Here is a 19,095-nt window from a genome sequence, read left to right as displayed (position 1 = left end):
AACATTGTCTATATTGGCCCCCTTTAGAGGAACACCATTGACAAGGTTTGTGTCATTCTTCTGAAACCGCAGTCCCTATATAAAAATGTTTCTTATCCTCTAAATAAAAGCAAACATCAGTTGTGGCATCTCCCCGGGTTTTGCATTATTACCAACACAATTCAATGTTTACATAACCAACTTAAACAACTACAAGAGTTTATAACCTATATACTTACCATTCACAGTTCCAACTTAAGCTGGATGAGGAACCTGACAACCTCCATAGCTTGTCTCACTACCTTTATTGAGCTCACATCTGCATACAGAATAGCTCCCTCTGCATCACTGGGGACAAAACTGAACTACAGCGCCCCTGTAAACCCGAGTCCCCTCCTTTTCTCCCTGAGGACTTTAGCTCAACTGCAGATAAAGATCATAACTCGGGAGAACTCTCTATTTTATCTCAAAATCAGGGCCCTCTGTCGGTTTGCAGTCGTAGAACTACTTATGTTCAATAAAAATTGTCCTGAGCTACTATCCCACATTATCAGTGTTATAAAAGTAACCACTTCAGACAAGATTCTATTAGTGGCCACCAAATGTAGAATTTATACCAGTGACCACCTCAGTGCCTTAGGTAAAGTCACCAGCAATAATGTCAAAATGTTTCAATTTTGAAGACCATAACATGCCTTATCAATCATGTATGCAAGGCCCATGGCACCTACGAAAGAACATCAGTAACAAGACTCCCTAACATAGCATGACTTAAATTTCAGTTTTAAATTTCTATTTCTACAGTTTGTAAAGCGAATGGTGACCCAAAGGCATCCCAGTGCTGGATCAGAGGCAGCGCCGAAAAGCAGAAAGGGCACCTGAATACTGAATTATTTAAAAACCTGGGTTTTAATCTTTTCACCGAAAAAGTAGTTCATTCTCTGTAGCTCAAATTGCCAGAAGGAGGGAATTCCAGCTTTTTCGTACATTGAAACTAAGCGACTGACCACCTCTTTTAGCTCTTTACATAGTTGGGGTGGCCGCCAGGTAAAGATTTGAGGGTCAAGTGACCTAATGGGGGAGTAATGGATGGCCAGCTGTAAAATGGACCTTGTAAAGCACAGCAGGCAATACACAGCAATTTAAATTCTGCTCTTTGAGTAGTCTGCAGCCAGTGGGGATCTCTCAATCTCTGTCTAACTGACAAGACCTGGGTATTCCCAACAATACATGTGCGTCTGCATTTTGCACAGTCTGCAAATTCCGGGTAACTTCTTTAGGAGAGCCCAAGTACAAGGAGATACCATAATCCTGCAATGAAAGGACAAGTGCCTGAACCACCACTCGTCTAGAAGTCTGAGGCAGCAAGGTTAAAATCTTGCGTGACATCCTCAGAATTCCACAACAGCTTGCCGTAGTTTTAGTAGCGTGGACTTTCATGGTCAGGGTATCTTCCAACCACATCCCCAGGCTCTTTATCACAGTATTAGTGATCAGTGGGGAGTCAAGGCCAGTGGGCCAACCTAAGCCTTGTTGGACCAAAGAGTTATTTCCCAGAATCTTAGTTTCGTATTAGCTCCATTGAGCTTCGAACATGGCTTGTTCATCCAGCTAGTTATTTGCTCCAAACTGGCCCTAAATTAGATGTTACAGGGTCCGAGCCTGGGGCAAAGGATATCACCAGCTGGTTGTTGTCTGCATAGGAGACTATAGAGACCCCAAAGGGGCTACAATATCTGCCATGGGTTGAAGATAGATATTAAACAACGTGAGGCTAATTGAGGACTCCTTTGGTACCCCACAAGCCACTGGCAGTTTGTCCGAGGAACAATCCCTATCAAAGACCTGGAATTTTTGTTCCTTTTAAAAAGTAAATTCACCCACTCCCAGGCTCTTCCTGCTAAGCCAATCCTGACAACTCTATCCAAAAGTATGAAGTGGTTGACCGTGTCGAAGGCCGCACTAAGATCAAATAGCACAATGGCCACTGTAACCCCTTGACTCGTTCTCCTTTTTGCTTTCTCCACTACTGTTAATAAGGCACTCTCTTTGTTGTGCTTAGGCTGGAAGCCGGTCTGTGTATGGTGCAGAATTGAGTTTGATTCCAAGAAATCTATTAACATGTTTTTCTGCCACCTTACTTAAACCTGGAAGTAGGGAGATAAGGTGGAAGTTTTCTACAGAGGAGGGGTCTAGATTAGGCTTCTTTAAATCAGATATGTTCATTGTATTTGTATTTTGTATTTGTATCTGGGGTTTTTTTCGCGCCAACTCACCGACAGGTCTCAAAGCGCTTCTGACCAAGTACAGCAACAAGAAACAAGGTGGAAGAGAATGGAAATACCGACCTGTCTTACGGGGATGTAAACGCGTCCTTAAAGAGTAAGGTCTTCTGGGATTTCCTAAAGCGGAGAAGATTGGATTCTCTACGAAGCACCTCTGGTAGCTTGTTCCAGATGGTGGGAGCTTGGACTGAAAAGGATCTGCCACCTTTGGTTGCCAGTTTAAAGCGTGGGCAGGATAGCAGAAAGGAGTCGGAGGATCGCAGAGCGCGCTTGGGTTCATACACTTCAAGCCTATCTTTTATATAGGCTGGCGCCTGTCCATGAATTGCTTTATGGCAAATACAAATGCTCTTAAATTCAACCCTCTGCTTCATAGGGAGCCAGTGTAACCTATAAAGCAGAGGGGAGGCATGGGTCCGCCTGGGTAATCCGAAGATTAGTCGGGCTGCGTCGTTCAAGATGACCTGTAGACGATTAATAGAATTTTTTGGAAGACCTAGGTATAACGCGTTTCCGTAGTCGATTCTGGACACTATTGTGGCTGAAACAATGGTTCGAAGCATGTTCGTTGAGAGTAAAGGGACAAGTTTACGTAGCTGCCTGATCAGGTTGGTACAAGAGCCAACCACAGCGGACACTTGGTTGGTCATCAAGAGTTCCTGATCGATTTTCATACCGAGGCTCTTTACACTAGGACACAGCTTTGGGGTAGGTCCGAGTTCTTGTGGCCAGAACAAATCGTTCTAGGGGGAAGTAGAGGTTGAAACTACAAGGACCTCCGTTTTATCTGGATTAATTTTTAATAGATTGGATGTCATCCAGTTTACTGTGAACCGTAGTATATTTTGGGCCATGGACTGAGCCGATGTTGTGCTATCGATACTCAGCAACAGCTGAGTATCATCGGCGTAGTTAAAGACTTTACAGCCCATGTTTGCCAAGGATTCTATCAGTGGCTGCAGGTATAAATTAAATAAAAGTGGTGAGAGTGCGGACCCTTGCGGGACTCCACATACCAAGGCGCCCACATCGGAGACCTGATCTGCTAACTGGATCCTCTGCGTCCTCCCTAGTAGAAAGGCCGTTAGCCATTGGAGAGCTTGTTCTTTTATCCCGATCCTGGCTAGTCTGTCCAGGAGCAATGCATGGCTGACAGTATCAAACGCCGCTGAAAGGTCTAATAATATCAGGGCGCTTGGCTTTTTACTGTCAGCCATGCATCTGAGCTCATCCAGTACTGACAGCATTACTAGTTCCGTTCTATGGTGGGCACGAAAACCAGCTTGCCGTTCCTGGAGTAGATGGTGAGATTCCAGGAGGGGTGACAATGATTTTAACACATGCTGTTCTAGAACTTTTGATAAAAACGGCAACTGGGAGATTGGCCTGTAGTTCTTCAGGCTAGTTGGATCCGCCCCAGGTTTTTTATCAGGGGTCTGACGCGTGCCTCTTTAAAGGTGGTTGGTAATGATCCAGTAGCTAATGAATTATTTAGGAGGTCTAGGATCTGGTCCTCCAAGATTGGAATTGCTAACCGAAAAATATCGGGAGGGCAGGGGTCGGCAGGGGAACCTGACTTGGTTGATGCTGCTAGTTGTCTAAGGGTAGTGGAGTCGATTTTAGGAAAACTAGTAATGATAGGGGTTGAGGGGTTTTGAGGGGGCGATGGCATGGTGTGTATAGTTGAGTTGTCTTTCTTGATGTCTGACAGGATAGTCGCTACTTTTTCAAGAAAGTATCCTTGGAAGGTGTCACAGTCAATCAGTGTCTCTACCTTTTCCTCCTTTTTGCTTAGTTCTTTCAGTATTTGGAAGGTTTCTTTCTGGATGTTTACGGCGTTGTTCATACGTGTTTCATAATAGTCCTTCTTGGCTGATACGATAAGCTTTTTATACAGTTGAAAAGATGTTCTGTATAGTTCCTGGTCAATATCCTTTTTAGATTTCCTCCAGCATCTTTCAAGATGACGGAGCTTTCTTTTTTGATCTCTTAGGCTTTGAGTGAACCAGGGGGCTCCTTTTTCTGCACCCTTTATTTTTTGTGTCTTTTCAGGGGCTATCTCATCAATTGATTGCCTGAGGGTGACTACTATAGTATCATAGTTTAGATCTAAGTCTACGCCATCTGATGGAGTCATGGGTTTCTGTATACATTTGGACAGGACGTTAGTCAGGGTTTCTGGGTCAACTTTTTTCCATTGGCGCACTTTTTTGGTTTTTAATGGAAGTTTAGCCTGAGGATTGTTTTGAGGTATATCACATAGAATTAGGTGGTGGTCCGACCAGATGCAAGGTGTGATATTTGTGAGAGCCACCTTTGGCATAGAAGACCAAATGAGGTCGAGAATGTGACCTTTTATGTGGGTTGGGACTTCCACTAATTGTACCAGTCCTAGAGCGGTCATGGAAATCTGCAGTTTCCGAGCTGGTAGATCTTTATCCATTTCACCCCAGTGTGTTTCCTTGAGGAGGGAACTATGCCTATTTCCAGGGACAAATTAATCAATTCCAATAGGGAGAGGAAAATTGTTTCCGGTTCAAGAGCAAGAATTCTCAGAGGTGCTGGGTCAAGAGGGACAGATGTAATTTTCCCGAAGAGGGCTGAGAATTCCTACAGCAAAAGGGGAGAAACATTGGAAAGGATAGGTGTGCATCCATTCTCTTTAACGATCGGTGAAATTGAGTTATCACTTGCTTTGGTCTCTTGAAATAATTCGTAGATATTCAGAATTTTAGTATTAACATAGTTAGACAAGGCATTGCACATATACGTGGAGGCTTCAACCTCCGGGGCGTTTGTGAAAGGCCCCCCAAAAGGACTTTGCAATTCTGAATATCATACTCTGGGAATTCGCAGCATTTTTAATTGTTGTCTCATAGAAGGAGGCCTGAGCTTGTCCAGTTTCTATATGATATAGCCTCACCTTCTCTTTATTTTTTTGTTTTCCCCCATAATCCTTTCTCCATGCTCTTTCTACAATTTTACAGGGTTTTTTGTATTCTAACGTGTGGTGAGTAACATTGGGCAAACTTATTTCTAGGTTTCCGAGTCCGGGTTTTCATGGGAATGGTTTGATCTAAAGCATAGATCAGCCAGTCCTAGACCATGACGTAAATTGTTTGTGGGTCTCCTGCCAGGCGAGGTGACGTCACGCTCAAGCGTATTTCTCCAGCTGTCACAATTGAGCTTGGACCAAAACCAGTCCTCAACTACCTTGCATTTCTGCGGTGGTGTGGTGCTGGGTACTTGAGTGCCATGGGGATATAATATTGATCTGTCCAGGTAAGAGGTATGGGGTCTAGTACCTGTAATAGGTAGTTATTCATTAACATGGGGTCCAGCAAGTGACCTCCTATGTGTGTGGGTCCCTGGACCATTTGTTCCAACAGGATGGCCTTTAGGTCAAGCACAAAGCTTACTCCTAGACTATCATTAGCATCTTCTAAGTGCAAGTTTAAATCTCCTAGCACCGTGATTTGGCTGTACTTAGTCACCAAACTTGCTACTACTTCTAGAAAAGTTTTATTGAATTGGCATAGGGTGCCTGGAGAGCTGTAGGCTAAGATTCCCGCAAATGTGGATGTAGGGGATAATGAGATAGCAAACCCATGGCTTTCGCAATCCGGGGTGGCAAGGGGATTAATTCAACATTTAAAAGGCCTCCACCCTTTTTGTTTTCTCTATCCTTATGTAGTATATAGTAATCCGGTGGGAGAGCCTGAGCAATGTTGGGGCCTCATTCCCCATGTAACCAGGTCTCAGCATGAAAGAGTGCATTCGGTTTTGCATTTTCCAAGAATGCGAAAATACCAAGCCTACGACATGGGTGCGACCTACAGTTTAACAAGAACATGTTTCCTTCCAGTTTCATTAAGGGTTTCCCAACCAAAGCTTTAGGGAAGAGATTGTAGTAACAGTACTTACACGTTTTATCGTATACACGTAATATATATTTATTAACTGCAGCTATTTGTGTCAAAAATACACACATTTTACTTTCAAAAACCTCCTTTTCAATTTAGGAAACTGACCTAATTCAACAAATCAAAAGCTGTTCTTCAAACTAGAATGGGTTGCACATAGGGAAGCTACTCAAATGTGACTGGAGAGCTATTAGTAGCTCTCAAGCTCTCCTTTGGAGAACCCTGATGTAAAGGATTTCATGTCTTGAAGGGTCATACAGGTGAGATGTGCACCTACAGAATGTTGTGCCACCATGCTGTGAATGAGCAGTATGTACAGAAGAATTGATTTGTGCATGTTGATTGTGATAGAGCAGAATAAGTGCAGCAAAGTCTGGATTCAATAACAAAAGCCAAATGACTGCACCACCAGAATACAGAGAAATTAGCATAAGCAGATCCTTTGTCAGCTGTGATTGTTCATGGTAAATATTTGGTACAGCGAAGCTGCAGAGTTTCTGTGGTGAAAGGTAATCGCTGGTGGATGGAATGCGCCCATTCGTTTTAGCATCTGGTAGTAGAATTTCAGTGTAATGATGGGAGGATTGCTTAAAGTAAACTCGATTATTTGTTCTTATGATTAATAATACAGTGTAAAGAACAAAAATCTTGCCATTGACAACAGTGAGACCCATGATGGCCACCCGGGGTCTCACAAAGTTTTGGGTGAGATCTTGCTGTGTTTGTTGATTTACTTTTGTGTGCTGTGTAGCCATAAGGCTAGAAGCGGATAAAATATGGCAGATGCCACTCTCACTCCCTCCACTTTAAGTCCCTAGCACTGTGATCCAGTGCTCTGCCCTTCTTGTGTGGGTGGTGAGATTAGTTGGGTACACTATGCGATGCACTGTGAGGCTGCTGGGCACAGCAATCGAAGTGGACATAGCAAATGCTTCTTTGGGCTCTATGGATAGATGGACGCATCCCTGGGTCTGGAAGTTGCAAGCAAGCCCAGAGGTAGGTCGGGGTCTGATGGACAGATATTGGTCATAAACTTTTGGATGGAGTGGAGTGTATACAGTGTGCTGAGCACCATCAGAAAGCCAAGTCTCAGTATCTGGCTGATCACTTGCAATGCTACAAGCAGCAGTGTCAAGCATTTATGATAGTGAAGAACCAACGGCGGACTCCAGTTGTCGCACTTCCTCGATGTGAATCCCAAGTAATGAATAATAATATGATGAAAATCGGTGTGCACACTTTGCTCCTGCACCCGCCGTTGTGGGATGCCAACTGCCCAGCAGTTATACAGAACTTTGAGAACAATGGAGCGGTGCACTCCCAAGTTAATATGGCGTTAATAAAGAAGCTCGGTCAATATCTTTGTTCCAAAAATATCTAAATCTTTATTTCAAACAATCCCTGGGATTAGCGCAAAGCATCAGCCAACTCGGTTCGTTCAAGGTTGAACTTCGTCAGGGCAAATGTAGCAATGGCTCCATTGTTCTCAAAGTGTCAAGCATTTAGAAGGAGGGAATGATGTTTAAAGAACGGTAGGATACTTGCAGGAATATCATAATCTTAAAACAGCGACATAAGTGGCAAGACCGAGTTTTACCACATGCAATCCAGAAAATGAGTGAAGGGGCACCCTGTGCACAGAAATATCAGTCTGCCAACAGTGGAGCCTTGCATGAATGGGTATAGCCAGCTTTGCTTTTGCACGCTATAGGCCCATCTCCTATGTGCATGTGCCTCATTTTTAACTAGACCTAGTGTGAAGCGTGGCCAGAGCTAAAGGCAGGTTTCCTTCCTAAGCAATATGAAGTCGTTTCTTTCTACCACATAGAGTCAGTGTGGCCCAGCTAGGGGTGTAGAAACAGGACAGGACAGCAGACTCCAGGGAAGCTGTGATCGCAAAAGTCAAGCAAACCATCCGTGCCAGAAATGACCCAAGGCATTCATTTAATTTCATTCATTCATTCATTTCATTTCATTTCATTCATTCATTTCAAGACCGGAAAGGGAGAATTAGGGCTCATCCCCCTAAACAATAAACCATTAAATTAATGAGTCATTATTTCAATTTGTGAAGGACTGTAAGCTGCGAAGGTCTGTCAAGTTTCCTTCTTGATTGCCTGCCCCACACACACATCTCTTCTGCATTAAGGTAGGGGTTGCCTCGTAGAATGTGTAGTAAGTTACCCATAAGAAGTAAATGTAAGTTGAAGTCTTAACTAACGTCCTCGGTAATTTTAAATTAGATGTTCTACAGTGGTCATTTGTGTGAATCAGATATACTTTTTCACATGTGTTTACTGTTTTCTACTACTTTCCCATGTTTGTGGATTACAAGACTAGTTCGGTAATGTAGTGATGTGAGAGGGCCGGATATAGAGGCTAGTGACCTCGGTTTAGAGAATAGGGGCTGCTGGGACAACTATTAAAAGCTTAATGTTAGGAGTAGGATTAGTGGTGGGGCATTAGGAATGGACCAAGAGAAGCCATTGAGGCGTTGACCTGCATATGTTGATTTTTCCTCTGAGAAATTCCAGGCACATATTTTATATGGCTTTGTGGGTAATTCATTGGGATTTGAAAGCAACATGGTGTGGCGCTGGTAGACTTGTGTTCGTTTAGAATGAAAAAAATAACCCTCACTCATAAGGCTTTTCCTTTAGGAGCCTCTGTCTCACTAGCAACCAAAATAAAAACCTCAGGAGGTACTTGCTATATCCAGGACCTAGAGTACCCCTCTCCTGAACACGTTCAAAATAAGGAACACTAAAATAAAATACTTGTCTTTTGTGGGAATTGTTTGGGAAAACTGAGTAATAAAATTGGATCTAAATTAATAATACTTGACTTATTCTTGCTGTGTTCCTGTCTGCCCTCTGCCATTCTTTGTCATGTTTACGATTGTAGGGCAATAATTGTATTATGCTTCACTGAGAATCTGACTTGGAGTGGGCACCATATGATGACCATGTTTCTGATCGATCGCAAGACTTTTGAGGTGGCCACCTGATTTCATGTCATCACAGACACTGTTTCCAGTTCTGGACATTAAAGTGCTAATAAAGTGCACTCCTGATATTTTAGTATAATTGTGTTTTTACGGAGTTAATTAGACTAACACACCTGCTGCCAATGATTTGTAGGTTTAAAACCCAGGACTGGAACCATTGCCCTTGATGACATGAAGTGATTTTGTCATTCTGCTGTCCTGGCATACAGTTATCAGAACGAAAAGAAAAATCTGCTTCACAAATCCTTGTGTGTGTGCACATGAAAACAGTTTATGACCTGCATCTGTTGCTCTTAATTCACAGTGTCCCGGCACTTGTTGTGGGAATTCTTCTGATGGCTGGTCAGCGCAACAATGACAGCACAGATTCAGCATTCTTCTACGGAACGTCACAGGTAAAAAAAAAGCATCCTTACACTTTATTCATTACCATTACAAATAAGCAAATTGAACCCTTCCAGATTACCCAACCTGAGTGAGTGTACTAAAGCTAGTAGCTGCAAATGAGTTCTCTTTTCTTTGGGATGTTACTAATAGGGCTGGGAGGAATGATTCACCTAAAAAGCGAATCGTGTGAAATCTGCCACTTTTTTTTTTTTCCTTTTTTTTTTATTGGCATTTCTAGTCCTATACATACATTTGGCAGAAAATCTGGCACCATGTCATAAGATTAACAATGATGCAGTTTGACATTTGTATACGATTCATAATAATATCAACAGTGGACATTTGGCACAAATCATAGTTACACGCAGGTTCAGTCCCCACAATCAAGGCATCGTATTCATCAACCGTGTATTTCCCTCCTCCATTTTCGCCCCCCCCCACCCTACCGTTCATTAACACTACAGCATTTTACAATTATCAGCAACAACCCGGCACCCATGTCCACCATCACTGTCAGTTCGTTTAGTATATCTATTCTGCCACATGTCCACCCTGTTGCGTCATGTGCTCACGCATATCATCCAATTCCTGGTCTGAGCCCCTGTCCCCAGAATCTCCCTCGTCCGCCACAGGCAACTTTTCCAAATATAATGCCCAATAGTTCTTTGAGTTTTAAAAAAAACTTATTCAGGAAGTGCATTTGGAAGACAAATCTGCCTGTATCTGCTTTGAGGCAAGAGAATAAAAACAAACCTATGTTTTGGTCAAAACAAAAAAAGACTTTGAATTGTCTTTTGCAGAACCATTCAGTGCCAACAACCAATCAGAAATGTGCTAACAAAAGGGCCCTTAAATCATTTGATGTAAGAGCATGTATTGGGACTTTTCTGATCAGAATGGCTCATACCTGAACTGCTCATTGACCCGGCAGGACTGGGACTGCCATGAAATTCAAACAGGACGGTTGCCCCATACCCCCCACTCCCAGATTTGCGCCGGAGTTTGTATGCAATCGTGGCATACAAAACCAAACTTAGCCAAAGCCAATAGGTCTTGCCTCTGAGATTATTGGCTTTGTAATTTCCTTTGTTCATGCTGTACAGCATGAGCATTGCCGACTTTGGCAATGATATGTAGCATGCTGTATAGCAGCATGGCTAAAAATAATATTAGATTACAAGCATTGGCAAAGCAAATAGGTCATGCCTATGCAAGAGCTGTTGGCTTTGCCAATGTGTTTTATCTGTGTTTTACACCTGCGTGGTTGCTGTTCAGCATGGCATTGGGTAGGGTGGGGTGAAATGGGGCAGATTGTGTTGGAGTGGGGTAGATTGTTGTTGATTGGAGTGGGGAGGAGTGGGGGAGATTGGAGTTAAGTGAGATGAAGTGGAGTGGGGTAGAGAAGTGAAGTGGGGTAAATTGTGGTAGATTGGAGCAGATTAGACTGGAGTTAGATTGGAGTTGCATGGGGTGGGTTGGAGTAGGTTTTGTCGGAGTGGGGTAGCTTGGAGTGGAGTAAGGTAGATTGGATTGGAGTAAAGTGGGGTACATTGGAGTGGAGTGGGGTAGGTTGGAGAGGACTGGGACAGATCTGAGTGGGGTAGATAGAAATTGGCTAGATTGGGGTGGGTTTGGTAGATTGGAGTGGAGTGATATGGAATAGAGTGGAGTGGAGTGGGGTAGACTCATTAAACTAAAGTCAGGTTCCCCGTTGGATCCCTGTCCGGCTAAATTTTTTGCAAAAACCGCGCAAGTAATCAACCCTCTAATTAATCCTGTGCTTAATTTATCTCTTAGCACTGGAGTGGTCCCTCAGGCCTGGAAACAGGCCCTTATTCTCCCACTTCTGAAAAAGCCAAATCTCGACCCCTTGGCCCACGCCAACTATAGACCCATCTCTCTTCTCCCAGCTTTTGCTAAGGTTGCGGAGAAGCACGCCCATTCGTCCCTTGCTAATTTTTTGGAGACGAACAACATCTTGCACCACACCCAGTCGGGTTTCCGGGCTAATATGAGCACGGAAACCGCACTGTTGGAATTAAGGGAGGGAATTAAGGAGATTCTGGACTCTATGGGGAAGGCAATGCTGGTGATGCTTGATCTCTCGGCGGCTTTTGACACCGTCCCCCACAGCCGTCTCCTTCTGAGACTTCGAGAGATTGGTCTGCGGGGGACGGTGTACAGCTGGTTTGAGTCCTTTCTTGCTGACCTCCGACAAACGGTCTGGGCCCCCCCTTTCTCTGCTGTAGTGCCGTCAATTGAGGTTGGAGTTCCCCAGGGCTCAATTTTGAGCCCTACTCTTTTTAACATCTACTTGGCCCCTTTGGCGGCACTGGCGGAGTCCCACGGTGCCCAGATCGTTTCGTATGCAGACGACACCCAGCTCCACTTCTCCTGTGATAAGAACTCCGACTTCAATGGAGAGAGCATCAGAAACTGTTTTGGGGCGGTTTTGGACTGGTTTCAGCTCAACTGCCTCAAGTGCAATTCTGATAAATCCGAGGTGCTTTTCTTTGGGTGCCCTTCTGACCTGAGATGGAAGTCTTGGTGGCCAGCGTCCATGTTTCCACCCTCTGCCGCTTCGTCGGCAGCCAAGAATCTTGGGGTGAAGGTAGACAATGGTCTTACCTTGAAACCACAGATCCTTGGCCTAGTGGGCAAATGTTTCGGTCTCCTAAAAATGCTTAGGAAATTCCTTCCATTATTATCTCTAGCCCACAGAAGAAGCACTGTGCAGGCGCTGATAGGTTCTCGCCTGGATTACGCCAATGTGCTTTATCTCGGCCTCCCCGAATTTCTTTTATCAGGTCTGCAAATTGTCCAAAACTCTGCTGCGCGGGCCATTTTTGGTCTTCATCGGAGATCCAGCGCTGAAGACCTTTTAAAGACACTTCATTGGCTTCCAGTTCGGAAACTCATTGTTTTTAAAGCGCTCACTCTGGCCTTCAAGGCACATCATGGATCTGGTGCCAAATACATCAGAAAACCGACTGGAATTCTATCAGCCATCTAGGTCGCTCAGGTCTTCCTCCCTGGCCTTGGCCTTTGTTCCCGCAATCAGACGAGCCCGTATTGGAGGCCGCTCTTTCAAACGCCTGGCGCCACAATTGTGGAACCCCATTGTCTCTGTCTCTGAGGAAGAGTGTTAATCTTTTAGCCTTCAGGAAAGACCTGAAATCGTGGCTTTTTATTCAGTAACTCTGTCCTCTCTCGCCTGCTCTGTACCGCTTCGGGTTTTTAGCGCCGGGACACTCTTCGGAGTAGCTGAGCGCTATAAAGACTCAGAATAAAATAACATAACATAACGTAGAGTGGAGTGGGGTAGATTGGAATGGAGGGGTAGATGGTGGTAGAATTGAGTGGATTGGGGTGGAGTGGGGTAAATTGGACTGGTGTAGATTTGGGTTGAGTGGAGTGGGGTAGATTGAGTGGAGTAGAGTACAATGGAGTGGAGGAGTGTAGATTGGAGTGTAGTAGAGTGGAGTGGGGTATATTGGGGTAAAGTGGAGTTTGTCGTTTCTGTGGATTGTATTGGAGTGGAGTGGGGTAGCTTTTGCTCAGCCCAGCCAATAGCTCCAAACAGCAAGACCTGTTGGCTTTGCCAATGTCTCATCAGATTGGAAAAGAAAAAGAGAGAAATGGTTTGGGGTCTTGCAGAAGGAGAATGTTTGAGGGCTATCTTTGTGTTTAAGTAAGAGCTTTATAAAAGTCCAACAGTACAACAGCCATGTTTTGAGATTAAAGGTAGACGTGTGAGTGAGTAGTGTTGTGGCGCCACTCCATCTGGGCCTCCAAAGGAAGGTGCACCTTTTGAAATGCGTGGGCAAGCTCAAGGGTCGGGAGAGGACTATGTAAATGGGTGAAACAATTCAGTGGTGTGTCAGTGAAGGGCTTCTGTTGGGCACAGTGCCACTGCACAAAAAGAAGCTGTATGCTAAAAGGTGTAGTTATGTTGGATACGGGTGGGCGAGGAAGACTCAGAGGAGTGTGTGGAAGAGTTGGGGTGCAGTGAAGGATGTAGGGAGTTTTCTGGTGTTATAAGAACTTAGGCACCATAAAGGGTACTTGTTAGTTAACAATAGAGTCAGGCACAAAGCGTGTGGTATTGCACAGTGTGTAGACAGTCTGTCAAAGACAGTTGGCTATTGAAGGCGCCTTGGTTCCTTTCAGAAATTCAAAAAGCTGCATTATTTTTGTGTCAATGCGTGGGTTAATGAGACCTCTCATCATATGTTGTACGGTGGCATCCTTTTTCGCTTCATCACTGTACCAGGTTCGTTTGACTTTTTGAACAAGCTGACCAGAAGCTTCAAGGACCCGATTAATACCTTTCAGCCATTGTTTTTCAAACTCTGCTCATATGACTGTGATGTTATTACTTCTTGAATGTGATTTGTATAGCGCTAACAACCTCAACCTTTTTTTATGTTTATTATTTATTGAAATTTCATATGTTGTTGTTTTTTTTTATACATCCTCCTTATATTAAGAGTTTTCATTGCTTACATTTAAAATGTTAATGGTTTTAATTAACTAGACACTATTTTAAATCAATCAATATAACAAATAGGGTTTTTTTCTTTAAAAATAGGATGAGGCCATGGAATGAATACAGGGGAGGTATTTGTGATCCACTGCCGGATAATGACAGTGATGACTCAGGATCGGGTGAGGGGTGGTGGGTAGAGGGATGGGACTTCACAAAAACTGTGAATAATTGGCAGAAAAATGTATATGTACTACTTGCAGAACTGTGTATTGTTGGAATAAGGAGTTATACAGACATATTATGTATGAAGCTGACTCAAATTATTGACATGATGGAAAAAATAAAAAGTTTATTAAAAAAAAAAATAGGTTGAGGCGATGGGCTCTCAGTTCAATACAATTTAAAAAGCATTCAGAACATGCTCAGCCCTTAACATTTAGGGCCTGATTCACAAAGGGCCTCCGCAGTCGTGGCAGAGGCCGTGAAGTTGTGGGGAGTCTCCACACTCAGAGATTTCTCATTGCGGCAACCCCCCACTTCACCCCATGACTAAGGGGTCTCCAACACGAGTGCGGTGGCCCTTCGCGAATTAAGTGCGAAATCTCTCAGTTAATGTTACAAAAAATGAATGAACAAGACGCTCTGCTGTAAGCTATAGACCTACGAAAGAGAAAAAAACACTCTTTGTAGCAGAAGTCTATGCTGGAGTTTTTGCCACACCTTTCATGGAGTTGCTGAACCTATCTTCAACGAAATGAATAGTGCTATTGCAGGGTTACATCTGGAAGCTAAAATCTTAAGGTATATTGTCACTGAGCAGCTCTAGGAACACAGACCTTTGGAAGCCTGGACCGTTATCATGTGGGTTGCTGGAAGAGGTCTGGACTGTTGACTGTTGCAGAACAAATTCCTTCCTTTCAAACACAAAAAATTACTTTGTGAAAAATTCGGTTTGCAAATATGGCAATGCTCTCTTTGCTGGTTTAGGGGCATATCGAATTTAGCTTTTGCACAAGATTCAAAATGTAAGACTGCGTAAACATGAACCAGTATGTACATTTGTGCTTTCCATTTACATGTTGTTTTTTAACACAGAATAAATGTTAAGTTAAGATTGCCTGCACAGAATAACTAGCCAGTAAACAAACTCAAAACATGTGTGCCAATAAGAACACTTCGATCGGCTAGTAAATACCCTTTGAGCATTCCACTTCCACACCTTAAAGGAGGCGTTATAAGAAAGTTTCTGTTAATGCAGCAACATTATGCAGTAGCGTGCCTAAGCATTTTAGAGAAACACACTAACCCTTAGACTTTACAAGATAATAGAGCACTTCACATGCTTGTTTGTACCTATGAGTCATACATTTTATTGATGAACATGTATAAATAATGTGAGTATGTGAACTATGCAAGGAAATTAATAAACGCATTTAACACTGTCCCTTGGTCTTGGTATCACCCACCTCAGGTTTGAGAGACACATGAGAAATGTATCCTAAATGTTCATGCTGCTAGTTATGTTTCCTACTGTGTTTCACTACATTTATATTCCACGTACATCACTTTCCTTTCTAGGTTATCTGCACTGCAGTGATACTATTTGCTAGTATACTACTGTCCAGCATTTCATTGATGTGTATGAGTCGAAATACACAGGATGGCAATTACCAAGCACTAGATCAATCCTCGCACAATGGTAGCATTCAAAGCGAGGAGCCAGAGAGGGAGATTAACCAGGACACCCAAACATCACCAAGCACCGCGCCACTCTTAACAGAAAGAGGTAACTAATCTAAAGTTTGCATGTACAGATGGGCCATTGTTTTCCTGATTTTCATTCATACAAATGTATTGATATTTTTTGGACAGGTGTAGCCAAGATCTTTTGTTTTAAGAAACTAGATAGAAAAGGGGTTTTGTTTCAGGTCCCTTCAACCATTTGCTGGTTAGGTCAGCTGTCTTCAGCTATGTATTTGTAGGTGTGTGTGTGTGTGTGTGTGTATATATATATATATATATATATATATATATATATATATATATACTAGAAGCCCGCCCCGGCGTTGCCCGGGGCAGAAGGGGGCTGGGGGCAGCATTTTAGGCTTCTGTGCACTCCCGCCCGCCCCGACATTGCCCAGACCGCCTCCCGCCCGCCTCGCCGCCCCCGCCCGCCCCGACATTGCCCAGACCGCCTCGCCTTTGCCTTACCTGAGCCACTGCTTCTCCCCGCGCTCCGGACTTCACCGCCACTCCTCGCCACTCCTCGCGACTCGTCACCGCTCCTCCCCGCCTGTCGTCATCACGCACGTCTAGGTCGCGGTCAGCACTACGTTGCGGCCGGCGCTAGATTTAGGGGACTACTTTGTTTTTAAATTTACATTTTTTTAATTTAGGTTTTATTTTTATTTTATGTCGCCTATGTCCATCTACACACCCTGAGGATTCCAACAATGTATTGGGTGTGTGGATTGGCGCTGTGGTTCCCGAGTTTACCTTGCCAAACGGTTTCTGTTCTCGATATATATATATATATATATATATATATATATATATATATATATATATATATTTTTTTTTTTTCAATATTCAACAAAACAAACCGCTTGGTTGGATATTGAAAAATTACGTATGGTGTGCTTAGTCGGCACACATCTCCAATTATCACGGGCGGAGGGGGCCGGAAGAAGCACACCATCAATATATATATGTCTATCTTGAGACCTGTGTACAACCTCTATTATAATATGTATCACTAGAGTGCTGGGTCCATTCCATACGGGGAACAACAGCAAGGTAATGGATGGAATGTATGAATTAATCTCAACCACTGCAATTGCTTGGGCCGCATCCCAATCCATCGTTTTTCGCCCACCATGTCACCTCAGTTTGGGCCCAACCATATGCAAATCAGCTTTGCATATGGTTTATCGAAACTCCGAAGAAAGGTGTTAGTATATATCAGTCTTGTCTCTGCTTTTGGGATGTTGCAGCCAGGGGTTCTGGCCCTGTGGTGGACGGGCGCCGTCGGGCTTGCCTTTGGCGTGCGTTCGGTGTGCCGGCGGCGCGCGCAGCGCTGCGCATCTGCTGCTGCTTCCTGCTTTTATGGGAATGCAGCAGGGAATTGGCAAGCAGGCAAGAGGCTGCCTCCTTTGACCCGGAAGTAAGCTGGAGTGCTTCTGGTTCGTCCAGCCCTCCACAACAAACGGCACGAGCCACGGTGGAACAGGGCTTAGAACCGGCATTAACGAGGTTGGTAAGTGAATTCAGCACTTACAACAGATTATGGTGCACTTTTAAAATCAGGTTAAAAAAAGAAAGACGTTTTGTTCTATTAAAGTGGAGAAATCCTTACGGTGTGTTCTGGCAAGCCTAATCGATGCTCAGCGATAGTGCAGTATTTTAGTCAGCGGAGATAAGCATGGGGAAAAACAGCAATGACCTACCGCTACAGCTAGGACATCAAGTACTTTTAAGAGATGACAGAAATAGATGAGGCTGTGTTGTGCATCACTTTCCCATGACTCCTCTACTCCAGGGCTGATGATCTGAGTAATACATTTGCAGTGACAGATAGAAAATAAAATTGGAGATGGGTAGCCTTCAAAGTGGAGCTTTCCACCCTGGGAAATACCATCTTAGGTGGGCCAAGTAATATCATAGACAACTTCATCTCTCTTTTTTGTCTGCTGTCATTTGTCAAAGTTTAGTGGAAAACAACTTGGTTAGTTATACCTCAGTGGGGTCTAGTAGCCTAGATGTGAGATTTTTCTGTCTTTACTTAATGAAAATAAGTTATATTAGTTCAATTCACTTTAATTAAGTCTTATGAAAACCATTATAAAGCAGTATTATAGCATCAAGGAAAGCTGGTTTTTGCTATAGTAATGTCCGGGGGTATAGAGTGGAAAAAATTCATAACAACAATATATAACTTCAAAAAAGTCATGAGATATTTCCACGACGTAATTCGTTATAATAGCAAATAACATCCTGGACATCTTGTTATGGAAGACCTTAGCATTACATTAAACAAATGCATTAAATTATTCATTCTCACTCAAAATCTAAGCATGTGTAATCTAACCATATATAAATTGCATGCTAAACACCATTACTGCATTACTGCTTTTTGTCTCTGCAAATAAGCTTCCTAGAGCCGCTAATATTTCAGATTATCTGCCATTTTTCTTTGCACGCAGTTCTTGTTTGCGAACTTTAAACATTTTACATAAACTTTCTAAATGTTTTGACGTCAAACCGGTCCACCCTTTTTGAAGTATCAATGAACGTGCTACTGACATAGAGATATATGAACAAGCCTTTGATAGCTACCTGATATATTTTGTTTAGGATTGAATTGCAATAATAGAGTGATTGAGGGGACCAACGTCGATCCTGTGAGGGTCCTGCTGATAGCTTCCCTTTCTTCTGCCTCAAGTGCTGCTGCGACCATAGAGGCAGCACCACACCGCCGGAGCCGTTCTGCTGCCTCCCGCCGGCCCGCCAGCTATAGCAATCCTGCTGGGGAGGCTGCAGTGGGGAGTGCAGGCGGGGACTACAAGTCCCAGCAACCCTTGCGGCACCCACGGCACCTGTGACCCATTCTAACCGCGCCAGGAGACGCATATATTTGATGTGAGCTTCGCCTCGCGGGGCGCGAGCGAGACGCCGGGCTAAGCCCTCTGAGACCCGAGGAGGACGGGACGGGGCCATCCCCCTTGATTTCATGATTTCATGTTAAGAGGAGGTAAAGAACACTTGCTTCTGTTTGGCGTATTATCCACTTTGCCTTTGTCCTAGGACTTAAACCACAATATGACTTACAAGGGGGATAATACAACAATGCCCACTGCGAGAGAAGTCGATAAATGCTTACCTCCCCAGCCCACACAGGATAGATGGTCTAAGCAATTGACCTCATAAACAGTAGACCAAGCGTCCTCGTGGTTAGATGACCTAAACTTCCTTTGCAAAACCACACACGTTTTAGTGGATTCACCGCTTCCTGTTGAAAGCTTCTGT

The 19,095-nt window shown here is 43.7% G+C and overlaps 1 protein-coding gene across 6 annotated transcripts in view; it reads left to right on the top strand.

Annotated features, from left to right (window-relative positions):
- The window catches only part of GPR155 (G protein-coupled receptor 155), a 283,844-nt gene that overhangs the window by 227,151 nt on the left and 37,598 nt on the right, over positions 1 to 19,095 (top strand). For all 6 annotated transcript variants that reach the window (XM_086956156.1, XM_086956160.1, XM_086956159.1 and 3 more), the window contains exons 9-10: positions 9,499 to 9,589; positions 15,649 to 15,856. In XM_086956156.1, coding sequence (XP_086812282.1) covers positions 9,499 to 9,589; positions 15,649 to 15,856 — 299 coding nt within the window. The remainder of the gene's footprint in view (positions 1 to 9,498; positions 9,590 to 15,648; positions 15,857 to 19,095) is intronic.

Source organism: Lissotriton vulgaris, chromosome 2_1, assembly GCF_964263255.1.
Source record: "Lissotriton vulgaris chromosome 2_1, aLisVul1.2, whole genome shotgun sequence".
Lineage (NCBI taxonomy): Eukaryota > Metazoa > Chordata > Amphibia > Caudata > Salamandridae > Lissotriton > Lissotriton vulgaris.
The sequence above is the reverse complement of the archived record's forward strand: the minus strand, read 5'-3'. Positions and strand labels throughout refer to the sequence as shown.